Below are 20,132 nucleotides of genomic sequence, written 5' to 3'. Positions count from 1 at the left end.
ATGAACCGATATTTTTGACATTATCTCCTCTGAGAAATACTTAAAAATCTCTCGACCAAAGTTATTTTTCCAGGTGATTACAATCAAGAGAGAATGAGTTTCCCAGTTGAGAACGAGTTGCTCTCGTTAGAGTGGCTCGAAATCTCCCTATCCAATTCGCATCTGGCTCGTCGCCGGCCAGATTCGATTAGAATGTAACAAGGATCTCGAAGGCAAAGTGAAACGTGCCGTTTCGAAGTTCGTACGGAAGAAAAGTTTGAACAGCCTTCCCCTCCCCTCCCCTCCCCTCCCCCGATTAATAGCAAAAGAGAATCGATCGAATGGACGAGTATAAGTCGAGCAGAGATTTCCACGAGGTCTCGACGTCACGATGCTTATTAAAACTTTCGCGAGGGTGAAAGTTTCCCCCCTTGCCCCGTGAGCACGATACCGCACACAATGGCAAACGATCGCCCTCCTCCTCCTTCTAAGAAACTAAGAAATAATAATAAATATTTCTTGAAAAATATTACAGTACAGTACATCTTTTTCTTTCTTCTATATAACTGAATAATTGATCCAATGAATCGCATGTTACGCACCTTACGCAGTTACTATTATCGGCTCGATCGAATTTTTTTAAAAGGAAAAATTGTTATACAGGAAAATTTATCATATATAAATTTTCGAATCGAATAATTTCCACGGTGGAAATTTCGAAACGATTCGAATTTCGAAAAATTGACGTTCCAAAAGTTTATTATTAATTATCGAGAAACGACGGATCGATGAATTTTTATCGATTTTGTACGAGAGATAGGACGAAAATAATAATGTATACGAAAAAATAAAAAAGAAATGAAAAGCGTTAAACGAGAGAAAAATCGCGATAAGATTTTTGCATTATAAAAGTGGCCCATCAATTGTGGAAAAATTAATACAAGTAATCTTTCTGATCCGTAAATTCTATTTAACAAAAATATTCTTTCCATTCATCCTGGACAATCGGGAGGGGGGAGAGGGGGAGGGAGAGGGGGAGAGAGAGAGAGAGAGAGAGAGAGAGAGGGAGAGAGAGAGGGAGAGAGAGAGAGAGAGAGAGAGAGAGAGAGAGAGAGAGAGAGAGAGAGAGAGAGAGAGAGAGAGAGAGAGAGAGAGAGAGAGAGAGAGAGAGAGAGAGAGAGAGGGGTCAGAGATTTTGTCGCCATTTAACGCCGGCTTGTCAGGAAACCGTCAACCATTCAGTTCCGCGATTTCTTCGTATCGCGAAAATTGATTTTTTTTTTTTTTTCATGAAACGTGCGTCCAATTCGCGTTATTCGTGATAATCCCATTAAACCGAACGGAATTATTTGACAGTTATGCGTGGAAAATAAAAATAAAGAAAAAAGAAAGAGAGAAAAAAAATGGAAATTGAAACACCGCTTCTCTCTGTTAATTGCGGCAAGTAACGAAATATTCTATCAATCTTCAATTGTTGAACAATGTTCCTCTTTAAAAAAAGAGGAATCAAATGGCGTATATTTTGTATGAACGTTAGATTAGATTCAGGTTGGGTTAGGTTAAGTGATCGAGCTGTTTACTGTATGAAAATAATACACGTGTACGTTTTTAAAATTTTAGGTTAGGTTAGATTAGAGCGATGAATACTCGAAATTGGATTAATAATTTAGAAATGAAGAATAATTTGATTGAAATCGATGATAAGATATTATTAAAGAGAGATACTCTTCCATGTGTTCTTAAGTAACAAAGAAAATTTGTTTCTTAATTTTCGAAATTATTTTATGCTCTAACGAATGATACTTCACGTTGTTCCATTTCTATTATCCATGACGGAGGAACGAAAATAATTTTTCCATCTCGTTCGAACGTCCTTCCGGATGAAATAATTTTATCGACGAAATTTTATCGAAAATTCGGCGGGGAATGACCCGTATAATTTCCACCGATTAAATAAATATCTTACGTTCGAGCGAAAAATTACAAGCCCCCACGAAAATCGAATTCGAACCGCGATGGGATCCGTGATAGAATCGTCGTTTCGTCGTGAAATTTATCGACGTGATTACGTGAGTTTGCACGCTCTCCTTTGACAATTTTAGGATCAATTGACCATTAAAATTCCCGTAAATGTACCACCGTTCCGTACCGCGATGAAATTATTTCACCGATGGATGGAATTTTGTTATCCCGTTCAAAAATTATTGGTCAACGTCGTGGTGTGCAAACCCATCGATTTAACGAGGGCACTCGATAACTCTCTCTCTCTATCTCTCTCTCTCTGCGTTAGAATAATTTTCTTCGAATCCGAGATTCCATTATTCGCGTTCGATTCTCTTAAAACGATCGTTTGGATAAAGAATGATTTATTAGTTACACGATGCTAATTTTCTGGTCAGAACGAGCTAATAATATAACAATCCATTTATCGAATAAAATAATCGATCATAAAAATGAAATATATGGAATAGAAGCTTGTTCGAAGATTACTCGTAAAAAGAAGCGTATTTCCATCCTCCATTTTTCAATTTTCGTATCTTATGTTAAATGCAAAGATACATTTCCATAAACATCCTCGTGCCTCGATGCCAAGAACAAGCTCGAAGCGGCAACATTGGAAATCAAGATACGTCCATTCGAAGTTTTTAACTTCCGTTGAAGGTACGAAACGGAAGCGAAACGTCTCTCGATGGGGAGGCGAACAACATTTTCTCGAAACAATTCCTTCCTTCCTCGACTATCATTTAAATCTCGAGGAAAAAGAGAGACTTGAAGATTCGGTTGAAGATCGTACGTAAAGTGGTGTCCTTGATTCGTTTCAAAAAGGATCCTCTTCCTCCCTTTCTCCTCCTATTTCCCAGCTTCGGATGCGCCACCGCGCTTTTCCAATACGGAGAAGTGAAACGGATTCTCTCTATCTCTTTCTCTCTCATTGAGCAAGATGACAACTCGACCTGCGTAAATTCTATTCAAAATAAAAAAAATAAAAAAAAAGGGAACAAGAGAGAAGAAGATCGAGTCGATTTCACGAGTGAAATCGTCCGAAGTTTACGATGGGGGAAAAAAAAACATTTTCCGCGTTATTGCTCGCGATTGTTTTCTCTCCTCGTCGAAACTTCACTCTTGTGAAACGATACTTTCGAATCGAATCGAAGTTGAGGAACAAATGTTGCGAAACTAGTTGGCTGGAAACGCTCTCGAACAATGGAAATTGAAGTTGGAGAGCTCGTGACTTTTTTGCCGACGAATGCAAAATTTGACCAGTCGAACAAATATCGAATCGCATGACTAAGATTTATCAATTCTCTCACCTCACGATTTTTCTTGCCAAGTAATATTATTACGTTCGAAATATTATTACGCAATCGTTAAACTATTAAATACGAGGAACAAATTCCCGAATCGTCTTGAAGATTCTTTCTATTCGCGTATTCACGTATTCACGTTAGACAAACATTTTTTACCCGGTCGGATAAATAGATTTTCTTCGGTCGGTAACTTGAAATTAATCGCGGTTTCGTTCTAATTAAGTGTAACGCGACGGAGACAATGTCTCGTTCGAAGTAGAAATTTATATAGCGTTGAAATATATTTCGGATCAAGAGGATGAATTTTGTAATTCGTGAGACGCAATTCCAACCTTTTCTCTTAACTTTTTTTTAAATTTTCCTCCATTCTCTTGCAACTAAACCAGATCTTCCATTTTTCGTTCTTCTTCTTCTTTTTCTTTTTTTTTTTTTTTTATTCCTTGCCTTTTTTAATCCATCTTTTTGCCCCATCGTTTCATACGCGTTGCATGTTAAACGTTCAACGTGAAGTTGCGCGCGCGCGTAAGGGTTGGATGTTTTTGAAATTGAAATCAGTTGATTCATGACACGTTTCAATTATTCATGTACAAAGTTGGGCGCAGCTTCACGCGTAGAAAATGTAAATTCCCTTCTCTCCCTCCCTCCACGTGACGCGTTATACCGAGGCTTCCGCTGTTTTTCATAACATTACACACACACACATACACGCGCGCGAGGAAAACTCGACGACGAATTAAAAAACTTGCGTCATCGTCCTCGTAAATATTTTATATATAAAACTCGCTTTTTCCCGTTATTTTTTTATGTTTTTCTTTTTTCGTAGGATTTCGAAACATTTCTTTGAGAGAGGAATAATACCTTATATTCCGAATCGTAAAGGAAAAAGCAACAGGGAAAGAGAGAGAGAGAAAGAGAAAGAGATCGATTCAATCCAGTTATCATTTCTCCATGGACAACGAGGAGGTGTATTGTGCCGAGCAATTTGTCTCGCATAACTATTTAACACGTTGGCCACGGGGTGATTTGCGAAGAGCGAGTTGGAACGAGCTCGAACGAGCTTTGGAAAATTGCCAAAAACGTGAGAACAGTTATCCCTGACAATGAGGAGTGGGTAGTAGTAAATGTCAACATGGGTATAGATATCGGGCATTTAGGCGAGTTTTGGATGTTTCAATTTTCTCGAGTTTCCTGGCACGCTATCCTCGACGTATTAAATATTTTCTTCCATTCTTTCTCGTGTGTGAAATTAATCAATCTTTCCAGGCGAATTATTCATTTTATCTCACGTACGATCCACGTATAATCGTGCGACGATTAACTATTGGATTGTTCGAAATGTAATTTCGTTTTTTTTTTTTCACGACAATGAAACACCAAATCTCGCTTCACGCGATCATGAACAGTCAAATTCGATAAATTCAATCTCGTAGCAATTTTTCGAGTTGTTATTCGTGGCGCATTTTTAACGTCGAAATTGTCGGAACGAAATTTTGACACTGGCATACCGTTAATACTCTCTCAACAATTCTTACCTTTTCGGTAACAAAAAAATCACGCGCGAAAAACGCAATCGCACAGAATCGAACGAATTTTTCTCATAAATAAACTACGAAACGCCAATTCTCAAAATATACGACACGGTTTAGAACGAAGTTGGCTGGATGAACGTTCGACTAGCGACACTCGTGTGAAAAAACGAAATTACTTTCCGAATAACACGGTTTAGAACGAAGTTGGCTGAATGAACGTTCGACTAGCGACACTCGTGTGAAGAAACGAAATTACTTTCCGAATAACACGGTTTAGAACGAAGTTGGCTGGATGAACGTTCGACTAGTGACACTCGTGTGAAGAAACGAAATTACTTTCCGAACGACTCCTATACTTTCCAAGAAATAAAAAAACGAAACAACAATCATAAAACATCGAAAAAATCTAGATTTATTGACAGATCACGATAAAATTTATTACATCGTACCTCGAATACGTTATTTTCAAGAATTTAATCTAGTTTGTTTGTTTGTCTTTTTTAGAATGACGGGAAGGTCGGCAGCGAGGCGAAAGAAGGAAGGAAGGCAATTGAGGAACGAGCGTGCAAAGGCGTTTTCGCAATTTCGAGGTAATAAGACAAATACGTCGGATTATACGGCCCATTATTCGACGGATAAAGAACACTCTCTCTCAAAGGTCAGTGGATACACACACACACACACGGTTTATAGAGTGAAACGTCCTCGCGGGACTATTGCCGCCTTATTATTATCTCACGAGACCGAAGTCATTTCTCGTACAACTACGGGCAAACTAGCTATTGCATACTAATGGCCGATTAATGGAAAATCGATCGGGCCAATTTTATTGTACCCGCAGCGACCCGATTAAATATAGACGGCGACGATAATGGCCGCGAAACTTTATTTTCCTTTTACGCTCTTTATCCAACGACCTTTTTTATCTCCGTCTCGGACTCCTCCTCTTGTTGACAAATAAATAAATAAATTAAACTCTCGCAACTCTCGTCGAAACTTCCAATACGAAAATTGTCTTAATCACCGATTCGCGATTGTAATTTTATTACAATTGTATAAATTTTGACGATGATATATATTTTTTTTTTACGAGAAGAAAAGAGCGAATAGAGGATCTCTCGACTTTTTAATTATCGTAATTAGGATTTCGTTATTGATTTTTCATAATTAAAAAAAAAGAAAAAAGTTCTGCATCGGTCCGCATAATCCTCGTAGCTCGGTGAAAAACGATAATTGATCGAGGAGCGGATTGACCGAGTTTCGCGTCTCCGTTCTACAATTCCACCTATTAATGTTCCAATTTAAGTTCAATTTCAGCTTCAGATGTTGTAACAGGATTTCGATTAAAAGAAAAAAAATAAAAAGAGACAAACTGAGAGACACGTCGCGGTCCAAGGTTACACCCCTAATTTTAAACATCCCTCCCTTCATTTTTTTTTCTTTCTTCTCCCTCTCGATCGAAAATAAAAATTAAATCGAACCACCAAGTTTGCATCGAACTTTCTCGTGAAATAAATCTAATCTATCTTCGCCACGTCGCGTCATCGTTGAACGTTGACAAGCGAAGCAATTCGATTTTTTGTTCGAAAAAGTCTTCTTAACCGGCCAATTTCTCGATATATGGGAGGAGAGGAAAGATAGACTATTCTTCGACGAAGGAAGGTGTAAAAGGCAGAATCGGGACATCGCGATGTCGAAAAGGGGAAAGGGGGCACCGTGGCGGAAGGGAAAAGAAAAAAGAGAGAAAAAAAAGAAAAAAAGGAAAGACACGTAGAGTTGAAAGAGGCGAAAGTGGAACGGCCGAGAAATGGTGGAGAAAGGGAGGGAGGAGGGGGTATGGAGAAACGAAAGGGGTAACTAGCATGGAGAAAAGGGGGGCAAGCAACCCTCGAGAGATCAAAAGTGGAGCTTTTATCGTGGGCTAGATTGAAGGAGAGAGAGGTGGCCGATTGCGCTTTGGATTGAAAGACAAAAAAGGAGAGGAAAAGGAGAAAAGAACCAAGTGAAAGATGGAACGACGACGAGGGAGAAACGAGCACAAAAAAGACACGAAAGGGAAAATCGAACGAAATTCATCCTCATCCTCCGACTATTGGAACGAGAAAGTTTCGGATAAATAATTATTTTCCAAGAATTAGAATAATTCGAGTCGAGGAGAATCGCTTTACGAGCGATAAAATTCACATAAAGTTCTCCAAACATCCTTTCATTCTCGATGAATTATTCTACAGAAACGAAAACGTATCCTTTTAACGTGACGAAAAGATTTCTTGGACGAGGTTTTCGGATGATTTGCAATACACATAGTGGGAGGACTTTTAGGTCGCTGGTTTTAAGTTGATTGGCTCGAGGGAGGACAATTAAACGTGATTGGACATCTCTGATTGGCGCATCTCGAATCGTTTTCTGAACGCGCAACGACAGAGAGAGAGAGAGAGAGATATTGAAGTGACAATATTGCTAGAATTTATCAGAGATCGTGAAAGGAAAATAACACGATTTCGCTCGTATTTTCAACTGGAGGGAAAAGAGAAAGGGTTTTGTTGCAATATATACGCACGATCTACGAGAAGAAGAATTAATTTTCCTTTAAAGTGTCTTGATTCGTTCGGCGACAATGGAAAATTTAATAGGTGAAGTTGGGAATAAAGTTACTTGGATAATTTATCGTTGAAAACGTAATAATAATAATAATAATAGTAAATAATCGTAATACGAAAAGTTATTCGAAAAGGGGATCGACTGTAACAGCTACGAAGTTAATTTTATTCGAGATTTTTAACTTTTTACTTTTTCAGCTTGGTTAATGCACCCTTAAAACTCCGTTAATACCGTCGATGACGAGTATTATAAAATATCGAAAATTAATTTACAAGAATAATGTTCCTCGACAGTTCATTCGATCGGAAAGGAACGATTTTATTTAAATATTTCGATATATTAAAAAACGTTTCTAAATAGAATTCGAAGGATAAATATTTATAAATATCCTCCTCTCCTTTTAATTAATAATTTTATCCAATTTCGCGACGATCACGATTCTTAATATTGAAAGCCACGTATCGATTCATCCGTATTAAAATTTTCCACGTTAATTAATATCGATTAAACGATTTAATCCCACACAAATTTGATAACGAAGATTAACGGATATACACGTTTTCTCCACTTTTAAACAACTTTTAAAATACGATGGGAATTAATTTCGTCGAAATGCGTGAAAAATATCTTGGTCCTGCGAAGGTCCAGACGCCTCGTTTCGTGGCAAGGTGATTCAATCACATTAAAACCCGGCATCGTGAGGAAAACGAGCGTTCAAAATGGAAAAACTTCGGCAGAATTTCGAAAGTTCTTTTAATCCACGTACCATCCCGTTATATCGTGATTAAACATGGCCGCGCGAGGGCAGAAAAGGGACTGTTGAAACCCTGTGAAAATTCCGATCCGACGTTTGATGCTTGGTTTCACGCGCACACAACCTATTCCACGTAATTAGAATACCTTCTCCCGTTTTCGATGTTCTCCCTCGAATTATTATCAACGTGGAAAGGATCCGGCAAGAAGATATGGAGCTTTGTAAGAAAATGTAAAGAATTAGCTAAATTTTGCGTTTTCAATTTTTTCCCTTGAATTATTAATACAGAAATCCAAGGACCCAGCGAGAAGATCCAGAGTTTAAAATTGTTTCTTTAAATTAAAATGTAAGAAAACGTTTTCAATTTTCAATCTTCAAATTAAAATGTAAAAAGCTACGGCTCTAACAAGGTGAATAATCGACGAAAAATTTCTATTCCACATAATTAGAAGATCTTACATTTCTTCCTTTAAATGTGACAAATCAAATTGAAAAAGTTAGTAAGTACAATATAAAGAGCGACAAGATTAGCCTCAACCGGAGGATCTCGAGTTTAAAATTTTTTCTTCGTTTAAATTAAAACGTAGAAAAGCGAATCAAGCAAAAAAAAAAAAAAAAGAATAAAATACATCGACGAACGAAGTTTATTCGACTGTAATTAAAAGATTTTTTGCCTTTTTAAATTTTTTCTTCGAATCGAAAAAAAAAACCTACAAAGATCTAGCAAAGAAAAACGAAAATCTACAAAGAACCATCGGACGCGGCGTCCATATCCAACGCAACTAAAACATACTCGTATTTTTCTTTCAAATTAAAATTATAGTATAGAAAACTGAATGCAAAGATGTAGCAAGAGGAAGAGAACTGGAACAACGAATCGACGAACAAAGTGCGGTTTATTCAACGTAATTAAAAAAGACCTAGGCGTTTTCCTTTTAAATTAAAAAAAAAAAAAAAAAAACCATAGTAGAGAACCAAGTCCAAAGATCCAAGAACAAAAACGCGGTTAGCTTATATAAAGAACCTTCTCCTTCCTTCGTTAATTTGCGCGGCGAAATAAATGAAGACGCCACGTTTAAATCGCGCCACGCGTTGCCAGCGATCGCAATAATATCGCGTAATAATCGGCCTTCCATCGCATCGGTGTATCAAGTCGCGATTACGATGAATCCGATGAGAACCGTGGACGAGTAGTTCTCGTGCGCGCCATCAGAGCGCGCGAGTTATTACCGCTGTCACGCGAAATTACTTTATTTCCGTATTTAAATGAGCCTCGCGAACGAGCGAGCGAACGAGCGAACGAACGAACGAGCGGTGGTCGCGTGTCAACCCGATACCGAATGTTCGCCTTTTCGCTTGGCCGACTACGACACCCAACCGAAATCCTAAAAAAACCTTTTCTCTCGCCTAAGGAAAATTTATAATCGTATCGTCAGTGAGTTTGAATTTTTTTTTATCATATAATAATTAATTCTCTACAATCGCGAAATTTAATAACTGCATCGAAGAATATATCTTTTAAATTCAAGTTTGCAACTTCCGACGAATCTTCGTTTCCAACGTACGTATTTCGTAATTTATCGATTTTCGTAATTAATACGTTTCGAACGAGAAATCGTAGATTCGTAGAGCTTAAACAAAATTACGCTACGTTAGAAAAAATTTGTCGATAATCGGGGAAAGATAGTGAAAACTTTTCTAATCACGATCGGTTGATTTCAGGATTACACGAGATAAAATCGAGAAAATGATGAATTATGAACAGAAATTATTTAACGATTCCATTTATCCTGGCGCGTTGAATTAAACTTTATCACACCACTGTACGCAAAAATGATCGGCGAGGAAGATTAATGAAACGATCGTGACAATTTACAGGGTCTCTATCTCTATCCCCCTCTCCCCATTCTTTTTTCTCCACGCTTTTCTTACTTTCCTCTTCGAAAACTTAATTCGATGGCGTCGATCGCCGAATGAAAAAGAAACGTTTCCACAAATATTTTGTAGGCGAAAAAATTCAGAAAAAAAAACTTAAACGCAACTTTAATCGCAGGATAAAACATTGTCTGGTCGGATGATTAAGAGATAAATTTGATCCGCAAACGAGCATCCCGCGCTCGGTCCATCCTTTCCCCATAAAGGAAACAGGGGAACGTTTCACGTAACCAAATCTAACGCGATAGCGTCGCGGCGGTTTGCCTTTGAACGAAGGACGAGCGAACGAGCGAGAAACACACGGCGATGGAGAAGGGGGAAGGGAGGAAACGACGTTGAACGACGTTGAAACGAGCACGGGGAGGGATAAAAGAGACGAGGTGCTTTAATACACCGAATTAATTCACCGCCCTGTACCGGTCCGACGTTACAAAGTAAAGTTCTCCGTGTTTTCTTTCTTTTTCTCTTTCTCCAGAGCGTCTCTTTCTAATCTTTCCGTTCGCCGGGTTTCCTTGCGTCCGTCGCCGCCAGAGACACAATTTATTCGCGCGAGCGACGTCTACAGGAGTTGGGCTCTTCCGCCACGTAATAAGGTATAATTCACTGCTTGCCTCGACGCAAGGATACAGGCCGATGCAACCATTGCGTTTCCCCGCGGGAATTTTAGCTTTGAAACGAGAGAAGCGAGCGAGGAAACAACTATGGTAATTTTTTCTCCTTCTCCTTTCTCTTTCTCTCTCTCTTTCTTTTCTCGTCGCGGCGGCGGTGGCTCCATCTCTGTCGTATACGCACGTGTTAAAGCGAGGTTTCGCGTTATAAAAATAGAGGAGTTTGAAAATCGTAACGCAATTATTCCGCTCTTGATAAATATATATATATTTTCTTTTTCGATTTGAGTCGATCGATCGATCGTTATCTCGACTCGCGTAAGGCACGGATCTTGTTAATTTTTCAAAGGGGAAGGAGTGGGAGAGTGTTTACCCACTCGGTCGGTCGAAGATTAAGCGAAGGTTCGATCGGTTGAGCGACGCGTAAGAGTCGAGTCGTCGTTGAATTAAACGTCGTGTACACCTGTTGTAAATTCATTTGCTTTGACAGCGGCGATTAACAAGTGAGAATTTATCAATGGTTGTACGGACAACAAGCGATAACAAGCTTCGTGAAAACCTTTGTTTCGTCATGCGATTCATTGCATAAATTATTTCACCACATTTGCTACGTTTATATATGTATATATATATGTACACGTACTTTCATAATAACTTTCGTTCAAAAATTTCTTAAATATTAATTAATTTGTACAATATATTTCCGTGTAATACGAATTTTTAACGCGTTATATATATGTGTGTGTGTAGATGTGCGTGTGCGCGTGCGTGCATTTTTCTAAAATCAATACGCTATATTTATTTTGGAAAAACGATCTTATTAGATAAAAACATATATATATAGAAAGTACAAATTGACGCGACAATCATGTTCCAAACGTATTACTTTACGAATCCTTTATTAACGCGCAACGTATTACACGGAAGTCTATTTTGAATATTTTTCACGTTCCTTTTTTTTTTTTTTAAAAGTTGCATTACCTCGTGCAAAATAACCTCGTTAAAAACTGCGTAGAAGTGTTTCGAATTTCGCAACAACGATAATTAACACCATAATCATCTTAATGGTAAAAAACACGCGTGTATATACCGTAGAAAAAAAGTTGTTTGTATCACACTTTTTGATATGTATGGGTTATGCGATCTCTCGGCATCGTGCAATCGATAAACGTCGTCCCTTCGTTGCCGACGGATACGCGGCCGCGAGATTCAAACGATGGATCGAACGAACAACGACGGGGGGATTATATTCTCTCCTCCCTCGAGGCGAGGGAAATCGACGCGATTTTCGCTTCGAGGCGCAAGGACACGGCGAAATCACTGGCGTAAAAAATTCACCGGAGTTGAAATTTTTATCCCTCCCTCTCTCCCTTCCCCTCCCCTCCCCTCAACTCCCTTTCCTCCTAGATCACGATCGAGCGCTCTGTGATCGAAATTTAATTTCTCCCCGCAGGGCGCAGAGAGATAGAGAGTATTTATTGCACGGAATAACAGGGCGCATCGATGCAAGCTGCACTTTTCAACGGCAAACCTCCGCGGATGCACGACTCACCGCCGCTGTAAAGCGGATTATTTATGGCCTGTCTCTTTGCCTTACGAGAGGGAAACGCGCTTGTTTTGTACCTTTTTGTCCCCCCTCCTTTTCTTTCCTCCATCCTCGAAATTAACACGCGCCGAGAATAACGCCTATATCCGTCTAATCCACGCGGATGGATAGATTCGATGTATTAGAAAGGGGAGGGGATTTGCTTGCGTTGAATTTCGCTCGCGTGGCTGGTTTTTTCGCGTCGTCTAACCAACCAGTTGGCGTAAACTACCGGAACTATGAATTTTAAAATAACGACAAAACATCGTGGGTGGGTCTTCCCTTCCCTTCCTTCTTTCTCGATCGTAAGATTTTACGATCTTTACTCGCGTAGATTAATTTTAAAAAAAAAAAAAAAAGAAGGAAGAATTTTAATAAATTTTTAATCCAGAAGCAATTTTTAAGAACAGTTACGAAGATACATTTTCTCGATCGAAATGGAATTTCCATCGTGGAATTATGCTCTCGGCTTTGCTTTTCTGCGCAATTTTCGAAGATAAAGAAGAAATCTTGCATGGAAGATATTCTCTACGGTTAAATAAAACCATCCTTTTTTTCTCTCTTCGATATTTGAAATATCATAAAGGTAACGTCGTAAAGATTAAATATCCAGATAAGATCCCCAAAGTCACTTTTACCCCCTTTCGCATATACAACACAATATATCGTTACATAATACGATGCATATCGTATTTATGCGCGACCCATCGAAATCGGCGTATGTTTCAACATCGTTGACGCATGCGTATGCGCATGCGCACATCCCGTCATATCATCGAAAGGGAATAAACAATTGTCATTTCTAAATTCTTCTTCGAAACAAACGAACAAACATATTTATATATCTCGATACAACGTTTTATTATCGATTTTAAATTTTAAGAAACATTCTCGTACACGAGATAGTTCATCATTTGTTCGCGTTCATTCGAGAATAATGTCGAGAATTTTGCAGAAAATTTTAAATTACCGTTCGGACAGAATATTTTGTTTTTCCCTCCCCCCTTCTCTCCGAGTTACAAATTGATGCTAATTTTTCAAGTGAAAATTCACACGCACGGCCACACGCGCGCCTGTATAAAACTGAAAACCGAGAGGTGAACTGTAATATTTCACTTATTTTATTTTCTCCGCTGACAGCTTCCACTTTTGACGTTATAGATTTATAAATAAACGCCCTTTTTATTCGCGCATTTTATTTATTTATTTTTGTCAAACAAATACCTACTCTACTTTTAATTTAACATCAAATATAATCCGTAATACGAAGGATTAACGGGCATAACGAAAATCACTTTTTGCTGTCGCTTCGCGTTTAACAAAACGAACGTGGACCGATGGATGTTTTTTTTTTCTTTTTTTCGAAACTCGGTTGGAATACTTGGCAGTAATTTTTATCAGGAAGCGGGAGGAAAGATAACAATTTTCGTTATATTGCCTTCATGTTTTGAAGGATATTTCGATCAAAGGATTCCCGGTTTACTCGCGAATTCTCTCATATTCCACGCCTCACGAGTAAACGGATCGTTCGATTAAAACCCTCGAGGATCCTTCGTGGGTTCCCTTTCAAAGAGGTTCTGATCAAAAGGAGAGGATTAATTGATTCGACGAGATTAATTATCAATTAATATTTACGCAAGCGTGATATTTTCCTGTATCAACAATACGAGTCGACTCGCTCTTCCAGCAACACGATATATTTTTGTTAGAGGAGGGGGGATTTTTAGCATCGCGGCTTTCTGCCGTCTAATAGGAATTTTACGGCGGGAACGGAGACGAATGGGGGATTTTCCCAAGGCTTCTCGATTTAACTTTTTCCTTCGCCTTTCCTCGCCCATGGAAACGAGTTCTCGGATGTAATTTCGCCATCGTACACCGAAAAAGGATTTAATGAACGGCTAAAATGTTTTTTTTCCATTTAAATTGGAAATTTATCGCAATTGCGCCACCGAAAGAACAAAATCGAACGAGACGAGAGATTATTTTAATTGTCGAAACGAATGTTTAAATTTATTATTATACCCCGCTCGAAATATATATTTTTCGCCCCAAACGTGGGAACGAAGAATAAAGTTGGCTTCGACAAGTTGAATAATTCATTATTCGATAATTCATTATTATCGGGTTTTTACCATTGAAAGATATCGAAAGATAGAAGAGGAGTTCAAATCTCGATTCAATAAGTAATTAACTGCTACGGCCAAGGTTACACAAAGAGTTATATTAGATTGCGCAACACATCAAATTGCCAATTTTAGAAATAACGATCAACCGCGATCTCGTAAACTCTACTTAACCTAACCTATTTTCCGTAATTAACCTCTTTTCGTCATCAGTTTAACCGTTTCTCCACAAGTGAACGAATTTGGAATATCGTTCCTGAATTCATCCGAAACGTATCGAAATATTAGGTTAGTTTTCGAGGAGATTCCTCGATCGGTAAGTCGAATAATTTATTATTCGATAATTCATTATTATCAGTGCTTCGAATTTTTTGTTTTTACGATTGAAAGATAGAAGAAAAGTTAAAATATCAAGAAATAATTAACAATAACATCTTTTTCGCATTAACTTTTGTTTAACTATTTTTTTAAAAGTAAACGAATTTAGAATATCGTTCGTACGAATGCATCTGAAATGTACCGAAATATTAGGTTAACTTTTGAAAAGATTCCTCGATCGATAAGTCGAATAATTCATTATCGAGTGCTTCGAGTTTTTTGTTTTTAATAATTATTAACAATAATCCTTTTTCGCATTAATATAATTATTTTTTCAAAAGTGAACGAATTTGGAATATATCGTTGCTGTACGAATATATCCGAATTGTATCGAAATATTAAATTAGCTTTCGAAGAAGATTCCATCGATAAATCGAAAAATTTTAATTTTTATTCGATAATTCATTATTATCTGTGCTTCGAGTTGTTCGTTTTTACGAATTTGGAATATCGTTCCTGTACGAATTTAAGCTGGGCCACGAAATATTCGAGTCGAAGCGCATCGAAATATTAGGTTAGTTTTCGAAAAAGATTCCATCGACGGGAGAATCTCGAAGAAACGAGTCTCGACGTAGGCCGAAATATGTTAAACGAGGATAAACGGAAAGCGAAAGCGGAATTGAACGCATCTGGGACGGTTTTCGCGCATTCGAGCGAAAGCGAGGAAATCGGAAAAGTGGCAACAACGCCAATCGAAGGAAGATAAAAAGTCGCGGCGTCTCGAAGCGCGGTCGTCGCGCAGAGCTCGAAACGACACGAATCCATTTTCGATTAGAATCGCAAGCTGTGAAGGAATAACGAAAGCATGGTTACGGGCTGTCCGTAAAGGAAACGATTCGTCGTTCTTCTTCGAAACGAGGAGATATCGTAACAGCCGAGAAATGGATCGAGAAACGAGTCTCGTTAGTCGACAGACACGAACCTTCTGTGATGTGACAATATTTTACCGACCGATCATGACATTCGTTTCACGATTTTAAAAAATAAAATATTCGATAATTTAATAAAAAATGGAATTTGGTCGGAGAAAATAATTGTTTCTCTTTCAATAGAAACGACAATTTCATATGGTCACGATATTTAATGAAATAAATAGGTAATTAATTTTTCGATCCACTAGTTTTTCATTCGATAGAAATATCGAATTGCACGAATAGGTACGAGAAGCCAGGAAAAAGTAGTTTAAAGAAAAACCGAGAAAGCATCTTCGTGAAAAATCGAATCTCGAGTATAACAGAGTTCTATTTTCGTCGCGAATTTCGTACAAAATGGACGGCGAAGATAGGGAACGTATTGGAGGATTCCTCGAGAGCAATTTTCTGCTGCCTATTACACGCATCTGAGATCGGTCGCCCATCCCTGACGAAACATCCAACGCGCTCTTTCCTTTTCCTCCCTCGAAACAAACGGTCAATTTTATTCCCAACTTTTATCTCCCCTTCACACACACACACATATATATGTACCTGATATATATCGTTTTTATTCTCAATCTCGGATATAAGAATACTATTTACGTAGAACGGAAGGTGAATGGAAAACACGAGCATCCCCCATCTCAGTATTACCTTTACGTAATCTTTCAAAGATTCTCTCGATTAAAAAGCTGGGAAATTAAAAGATCGAGAATTGAAAAATTATTCTTCTTCTTTATTTCGCATGAATCGTGATCAATAAACCGCTATATCTCTCTCCGTTTACTCGGATAAAATTTTGGATTTATTGGATTTACTATACTCGATTTTATAATATTATATCTCTAATAAATTTACACGAGGTATAAAAAATCGCATTACACCGCTTTTATCACATTCTACTGATATGTATCCGTTTCGTGCTTACGTCCCTAATTCGAAGCGAGCGATAAACCGTGGATCGGTTTTCAATTCCCCTCACGAGTCGTGCATCCTTCGAAAAGAACAAAAACTACGCGACGTACTATATATACTTTTTTTCGCATCTCCCTCCTGTCGAACGCGATGCGCAAAAAAGAAAGAAAGAAAGAAATCGAAGGATCACAGAGCGGCCCTCACTCATTTTCCCCATTTTTATATATATATATATTATATACTATATACACAGACGGGTGTGGCTTTTCTTCCCCCTGTACACTTAATAAGCTTATACTCGTATATATAACAACTTCCAATGTGGATTATAAAAATATTAAATCTTCTGTAATATATTATACCAACTAGTTAACCTACGCGATATGTATAACTCACGGACCAATGTGATCCATGTGGCGGGGATCGCGTGGAACGCGACCTCGGTCCCCCCTCCCTACTCCCCACCCCACCCTACCCTACCCCACCCCTTCCCTTCTTCTCGGTGAAAAACCGAGAGATCGTTCCCTCGCCGACTCTCGCCTATACGTACTCTCTTTTCTTTTTTCTTTTTTTCTTTTGGCCGGCGTATTAACTTGCTGTGAACGAGTGTCGTCCCCGTCCGTATTTCCGTCACTCCGTCTCTTCGTCACACCGCGAGTCAGTCGGTCGATCAGTCAGGATGGAACGGAGATAGAAAAATCTAAACGAAGAATTTTCGATCGAACGAATACAGTTCGAAGGGGATAAGAGAGATATGGATATAATTTCGGACAAATTATTTTCAACTAATTTTATCCGTTCCACCCACCTATTGCTATCGTAGTAACCTGTCTTCCTGTCCGGTGTAACGTGTGTAGAGCGTGTACGTATTACGTGTATACGTAGATACGGTAGGATGGAACAAGACGTGCCTTGGTTCGCAGCCACGCGGAGGCAACGGGTAACACACAAGCATCGATGGCGATCATTGGTGGCACACTCTTACCGGAGATCGATCGACCTAAATACGGCCTGGCGGCCGTACAATGTGCTCGAATTCGTTCCACGAGAATCGACGGACGTCGCCTCTGACCGACCGACCACCCACTCTCTCTCTCTCTCTCGTGGCACGTGGCCGATATTAGGAAGGATCGATTATTATCCCAACCGAGAGATTTTTACAGACGCTTCGATCGATTCTTTTTTTCTTTTCTTCCCGATCGTCTCGTTCAAACGATCCTCGATCCCGTGTCGTGTCTAAGTGGTTAATCGGCTGTCCATCTAGCGAGGTGTTTCATCGGTTCGTGTCACGAGAGAACGACGAGGATAGCAGGGGAATGGAAAGAGAGGGATCTCGCGTTCGTTTCGCGCGCGTTCGATATCACGTTTTCTTCGAATTGTTTTAATAATTTTTTTTGAGAATACACGAAGAATCGACGAATTTATCAAAATATGATTGTTACAGATCCAATTTTTTTTATTATTCTTTTCTTGAATATATATTGTATCCAGGTGGAAAAATAAAAGTTTAATTTTCGGTTTATTCGTTTACGGCATTTCTTCGAGGTAAATGTTTTCGCCGTTCGAATCTTTATATTTTTCTCAATCGATGGATCATGGTGTTTATTTCTTCCCTGAGATCGACTCGATTCGAGAATTAAACGAAAAGTTTAGTCGCCCGATCGACATTCCGTTGTTAATAATACCATCGTCTCGACGGTTGAATTTGAAAGTTTCTAATTACGGCGAAAATAGAAAAAAGTAAAGTCAGTTACGAGTATAATAAATAATAAAGATTAACTACGTCGAGGCTGATCCGCCATTGGTCGCCGAGCCATTAAATGGGCATTATGAGATAAGATAAGATAAGATAAGCCTCTGTTTCGGTCGAATTTTTTGCTCGTTTCAAACACCGAAGAATAACACCGATGCTCGGTTCAATTTTAACGTTTCTCTTGCTCTGTCGATTTTTCTAACAACGAAAACCGAATAACGTGGTGTAACAAACTCGATAGCGAGCACTTGCCGTATCGTTTTCGTCGCGCGAGACGAGATTAGCCGTTAAACGAACGAAAATATCGACGTATCGAAGCGATCGAAGCAATTGGCACGCAAAGACGCGAACACGAGACCCGATTTAGGATCCCCGTTAATAACGAGGAGTCCTGTAATCCATTAAATTGCATCCATTCGATTTAACGGCTTCGCTGATCTAGAGGGGTGGTTTCTCGATTCGAGAAAAACGCGCATCTCCGTTCTTCCTTTCATTGTCGCCGAACGAATCAACGAACAAGTTCGCCCTCAATTTCTCCGCCTTGACGAATGTGAAATGTTTGATTTGACGATTTGAAAATTGAAAAGAAGAATGCATTTTCTTTTTTTTCGTTTTTAAAAATTCGAGCACATTGTACTTCTCCGTAAATCTTATCTCCATTGTCATCGACCGTGTTACCCGTGCGTTTTCGATGTTGACCTGCCAATCTGAGTAGAATATAAAAGGTACTTATCTCGATCAGCCTTAATTCCTTCCCACGACGAGAAGCGCCATCAGAAGTTTCCCGAAGAATCTCGTAACGTTCACCCTCCCAAAAAAAAAAAGACTTTCAGATAAGTTATAATTTTAATTTCTCGAGTCGAAAAGTGACCGACTCTTGAATATCCCTTCTTCGATTCCAAGATCACGAAGATATCCTCTTTCCTTCACCTTCACGTGTTTCCTTCTTCTTCTTCCAGCCTTCCTCCATTTTCGAGGGAATCTTCGTCGAATAAGTAGCTCGATCTTGAATCGAAGCAGAGGCCAGCGTCTGAGAAATCCTTCGCGAGACAAAAAAAAAAAAAAAGAAAAATTTGGGCCCGACGTGGCAGCCACGGCACAATAGAGATACGGCGAGATCGAGCCACCTCTACGATGGTTATTCCTCGGGCCAGCCGAGATCCTCCCCAACGAGCTCGTAGAACCGTTGATTGTGCTCGTTGAAGAACCTCCTCAGCTTGGTGACAACCACGGGGCTTACGCGCGGGTGCCGTCTACCCTTGCTCTCCTTCAAGCACTTCTCCGACGTCTCGTTTCGAAGGCAGTAGAAACCTTTCGTGTGGTTGAAGTAGAAGTTGTGCCTTCCTATCCGCGGCTCCAGCCCGAGGAAGTTCTCGATCCTGCGCAACTGGGGCACCGGATCCTCGATCAGCTGGTCGCCGTTCACTATCAGGATCTGATCCCTGGAGAATACCTCGAGCCACCTGTGCATGTACGTGTGGTAAAGTGAGATGGCGACCGGCCTGTACGACTCGTTGATGCTGCCGTCCGCTCGTATCACCAACTCCTCGAAGCTGCGCGCCGCTTGCTGCTGCTGCTGCTGCTGTTGCTGCTGCTGTTGCACGCTTCGAGGCGTGCCATTCGTCATCGTCGAGGCGGTGGCCGCGTGTGTACGTAGTTGGGTGTAGTCGGATATCGCCCTGGTCACTGGCTCCCGCACTATCAGCAACAGTTTCACGCTCGCGTTCATCGCTCGAATTCTTTCAGGTAC

At 39.4% G+C, this 20,132-nt stretch overlaps 2 protein-coding genes across 3 annotated transcripts in view; both read right to left on the bottom strand.

Annotated features, from left to right (window-relative positions):
* LOC107994501 (heparan sulfate glucosamine 3-O-sulfotransferase 1) overlaps positions 1-20,132 on the bottom strand; it is a 154,002-nt gene that overhangs the window by 9,505 nt on the left and 124,365 nt on the right. For both annotated transcript variants that reach the window (XM_062073093.1, XM_062073092.1), the window contains one exon: positions 1-20,132. This exon is cut by the window's left edge and continues 9,505 nt beyond it. In XM_062073093.1, the coding sequence (XP_061929077.1) occupies positions 19,521-20,132 (612 nt within the window). In that variant the 3' untranslated portion in view covers positions 1-19,520.
* The window catches only part of LOC108001912 (uncharacterized), a 164,417-nt gene continuing 161,129 nt past the window's right edge, over positions 16,845-20,132 (bottom strand). Inside the window, exon 12 of the mRNA XM_062073090.1 lies at positions 16,845-16,938. The gene's annotated coding sequence lies outside the window, so the exon portion shown is untranslated. The remainder of the gene's footprint in view (positions 16,939-20,132) is intronic.

Source organism: Apis cerana, linkage group LG3 (assembly GCF_029169275.1).
Source record: "Apis cerana isolate GH-2021 linkage group LG3, AcerK_1.0, whole genome shotgun sequence".
Lineage (NCBI taxonomy): Eukaryota > Metazoa > Arthropoda > Insecta > Hymenoptera > Apidae > Apis > Apis cerana.
This window is presented reverse-complemented; position numbering and strand designations above follow the sequence as displayed.